The sequence below is a fragment of the Etheostoma spectabile genome, chromosome 20 (assembly GCF_008692095.1).
Source record: "Etheostoma spectabile isolate EspeVRDwgs_2016 chromosome 20, UIUC_Espe_1.0, whole genome shotgun sequence".
Lineage (NCBI taxonomy): Eukaryota > Metazoa > Chordata > Actinopteri > Perciformes > Percidae > Etheostoma > Etheostoma spectabile.
Window position 1 is genome coordinate 19,312,563 of NC_045752.1, and position 4,330 is coordinate 19,316,892.

Here is a 4,330-nt window from a genome sequence, read left to right on the forward strand (position 1 = left end):
ATTCCGCCGGATGTCCCTCGTTTTCTCTCCATTAGTGCATGAATAGGCCCTGAGAATGTGTGTGTCTTTCAGGCCCGTGTGTAGTAAAAAACTAACAACACAGAGTGTAAATTGCAATTTCCCCACAACTAACACTACTTTTAAAAGGTACACATGTTCCATCAAAACACGTTCCTTCCCGAGGCCAAGACGATTGTGATTGGTTTGAAGAAACGCCAATGAACCAGAGCCCGCTTTGCTCCCATGCCGCAATGCTGTGTGGACTAGCCAGACCCCGGCCAGGCAATGCAAGACTAGGTATTAGATAACTAAAGAAAAGTGTTAGCATGGGACAGAAGAAAGCACACCACCTACTCAATGCTCCACATTCATGGAGATTAAACACTAGGTGGTGGCGTTGTTACAGCATCAAGCCACAGCTCCTTAATATGACTAAGACTACAGAATGGGAATGTGTGACTGGATGCACTAAAATAACTAGAAAGTACTAACAATCAAATCACAACAGCTTTATTTTCCTGCCTTTTTTCACATTATGTTTTATTTACTATTACTTATTTATTCATCACCGGGACAGTGCGTATTAATTAACATTTCTGTAAATATGCCAGAGTTAGCCAAAAGTCTATTTTTCATCTGCAGTCCCTAGACCGATGGTTAAAAGTCACCTTAAAAGAAGTAAAATTACATATTTACATAACATTACAACAATTACAATACATTTGGTAAAAAGTACTATTAAGCTAAAATGTACAATAGAAACATGGCTGACCAACAATCAGACAAAGACATGAACACATGAATGTACACACACACACACACACGAACACACCCTGAATTCATCCACAGAACTATTTATTTTATTGCTCTATAAAAAGCAGTTAAACTGTTCAGGGAATAACTTTTTTTACTTAAAAATGAAGAGGTGTTTTTAAAGATTTCCGTCTCCAGTGGTCAGTCAGTAATTGTTGAGTGTATTTATCCTTTGATGTCATCTACTAACCATGAGAAACATAGGATAACGCCATCGTGTCCCTTTTAAAGCTGCACTACATTTATGTTTTGGCCACTTGAGGGCGGAACTTCAGAACGAGCTGGAAGTCCCGCCGGTAACAGGTCATGTCAAATTTTTAATCAAATTCTAATCGCAGGCGCACAAGTAGCTCAGTTGGTACAGCGGGTGCATGAAACTCTCCAAACTGTCAGTGACAAAAAAATCGGCGACTGAAAACTACCAAATGCAGTACTTTTTAGGCATTGCTTGAATTGCCTTGTCCTTCAACACCCAATGAGTAAATCTCATCAGCGTCAGGGGGCCAATCAGCATGCAGCATCCTCTACCAAGCTCTAATAACGTTTTGCTGTCTACCGCTACACGTCGCAGAGACGGGACGGAAAAACTCAACGCGCACGGAGACGGGTAGTAGCAGCTAGAGGTGTGACGAGAGGTTAAACGCAACGAGATTTTTGTCGGCAAGGTAAAATAAAATTGTCTCGCGATGTCATCAGTCCGCGAGCAGAGCGGCCGCCTCGACATTTCAATCAGATGTACATTTACAAAAGCCGCCAGTAAAAACCTTCTTTACTGCTGCCGTTAATAAAATGCAGAGGAGAAAAGAGCATCTGTTGAGTTTGACGGGAGTTATACGTACAGTATAATTATTCTTTTTTTCTACTATAATAAGTATTTGAAACACAAACATATTATAGCTTATATAAAATGCGATGCTGTGAAGTAAGTCGATCCAGAAATAATAATAATAAAAAACACGGGCCAGACTGTGACTCATTTAGCTGTGACGGCTGTTATATTCCAATGATTTCATGCCAGTAGTAAATATTGATGTGTATTGATGTGTATTTTTCTTGCAGGTGGTGCTGCAGTTGAAATGATAGACCACAAATCCCCCCCCCCCCCCCTTCCGACTACAGGAGATCCAGTGGATGTTAAAGATACTCCCCACCATGATTTCATGTGTTAGAGACACAATGATGCGATAATGAGTTCTGCCCTTTGTAATTTACTTGTTTATGAACAGTTGAACACCCTCACGTGATGCTTTCACAGTGCACTGTGTTGTATCATGGACATATTGAAATAAACTTCTCTTTGCCTTTTTGATTCCATCGATGAGTATGCGTAATTTTAAACCTTGTGTTGTTTAAAATGACTCTTGAATGTTCCGTCCACGCATCTAGGTTTGAACTATTTACAGTAATAACCAAATTTAAGGGATACTTATCAAGAAATGTATTTTTATGTTATGTGTCAATGGAACAACCTTGGCTGATATTTCATCTGGTGAGTCAGGAGTTTTATGTGAAGTCGATGTGAAGCTTCTGAGATTGTCAAATCCAGTAAGTATCTTACACAGTTCTACCACATCCCAACCGGGGGCGTCTCTAGAGCTGGAACAATTCCAAATTTGACTCTACACATAATAGTCTCAGAAATAATAGACATTCACAATATAAATGTCTTTTTAGGTCAAATGTGTATTACGTTTTTAAACCAATTCAAGTTTTGAATGAATTGTAGGATACATCTTTTGACTTATATCGCGGTTATGCGACCCTGACAAAATAATAACACAAATGCACAGACTATAGAGTAAACCACGCCTCTTTACTATCATAAAACATTTTTTATAACTCTTCTACCCCCCCCCCGTCATTTTTGTTGTTATGAACGTGTATAGGGTCAAGTGCCAACAACTAGCACAGCTTTAGCTCAATATTCGGACCAATATTACTTTTACATTTGGCATAGCTAAACAAAATCAACAATGACCATCAACAACCATACCCCCCCCCCCCCCCCACACCCACACTTAAGACCTTAGCTAATTTTAGCAATTAACTGTGGGTAAACAAAGTTAAATTGACAGTTAAGACAATTCATTTGTAATAATTGTTACAGGCCTAGACGTCTCCCCCCACCAATCCCCAGATGATTTCATTAAGTCAGACTGCTAAAGCCTCATAACCTGTCCCCTGTCCCCTTGTCCCCCATCACTTAATGTCCCGTATGAACAGGCAGAATGTGTAAAAATGTAAAACCAATCCTGGAACAATGTTTACTTAGGATAAAAGGAGACAAAGATGAGAAGTAAAACAATGAAAGCCAAGAGAAGGCGGAGATGTCTCAGCGGGCTCTGTGTAATAATTGTGTCCGGGCTGTGGACTTCCAGTCGATTAGACGGCCGGCTGTCCTATTAATAAAGACAATGAGCACAACTGCCGGCGGAGACACAGTCATGCTAAACGTGCTAATGGCATTGGTCTTCACTCGGTCAATCATGAGAAGGAGCTGCTGTTAGCTGCAGACTAATGGCGTTCTCCCCCAGCCTCCACGGCTGCACAGCAGACCTTCAGTCTCTATAAAGACAATGTCCCATCATGTCCACAGCGTACGGCTGGCAGAGGTGGAAAAAGTACCAATACTTGACTGAAATATTACGTGAAAGTAAATTATTACGTAATATTCTGTAAAGTGAAATCTCAAGTAAAAGTAATACGTAGTTCATTTAAGAAGTACAGTACATTAAGTAAAAGTTGCTTAAACAACTGTGAAACGGGGGGGATCTCTCCCATGAAGTGGAAATAGGACAAGGGGTCATAAATCCCAAACTTTTTTTTTAATTAAAGAAAAATCTATCCAGATGTTTAGACATCTATCCAGATGTATAGACATGTAATGGGACCCAGCCGGTTTGTTACAACTGAGACTAACTTTCAAAAGCCAGACTAGCGGCTAGCTTCCTAGGTAGCCCGTATGAGCTAACCAGATGCATGTGAATTCATTTAACCAGTGTCCTACACACGTTGTCCTTCGGGTTGCTAGCTGTTTTGCTAATTGGCAATTTGCTATACAGTAGTCATGAAAACTTCGTTGGAAGTACCAATGTTACCAAAACATGCTTCTGCAGATTAGATGTGGGGTATCATGGTGCCAGTTCCGTCCCCCTTGGCAGGCTCATCTGGCATTGATTGATCATACTACTGGTCCTCTTGAATTTAAATGACATGAAGTCTTTCAAATGTGGTTTAGGATTTTAGGGGGTTTTGGGCAGCAGAATTCAATGTTTCAGCGAGCATTTCTACGGAAACCGTCTCTGATCCACCTCCACCTCCCATTAATATCCTCCAGAAAGACTTGGCGCCTGGTAGGCAGCAGACGCTGATCATTCGTCACTGCAGTGGTTCTGGGCGCGATTTTTACTTTTTCTTTTTTTCGGTTTTTGCTTGTCAGTAATGGATGGGATTTGTCATGTAGCCAACTTCAAATCGTTATCAAGCACATTTTAAATTACCAATTTTAAAAACTATT

General features: G+C 40.4%; 1 protein-coding gene across 1 annotated transcript in view; it reads left to right on the forward strand.

Annotated features, from left to right (window-relative positions):
• Positions 1 to 2,122, forward strand: part of commd8 (COMM domain containing 8) — a 6,645-nt gene extending 4,523 nt beyond the window's left edge. The window contains exon 5 of the mRNA XM_032499842.1: positions 1,873 to 2,122. Within this exon, the coding sequence (XP_032355733.1) occupies positions 1,873 to 1,893 (21 nt within the window). The 3' untranslated portion in view covers positions 1,894 to 2,122. The remainder of the gene's footprint in view (positions 1 to 1,872) is intronic.
• The last annotated feature ends 2,208 nt before the right edge of the window (positions 2,123 to 4,330 follow it).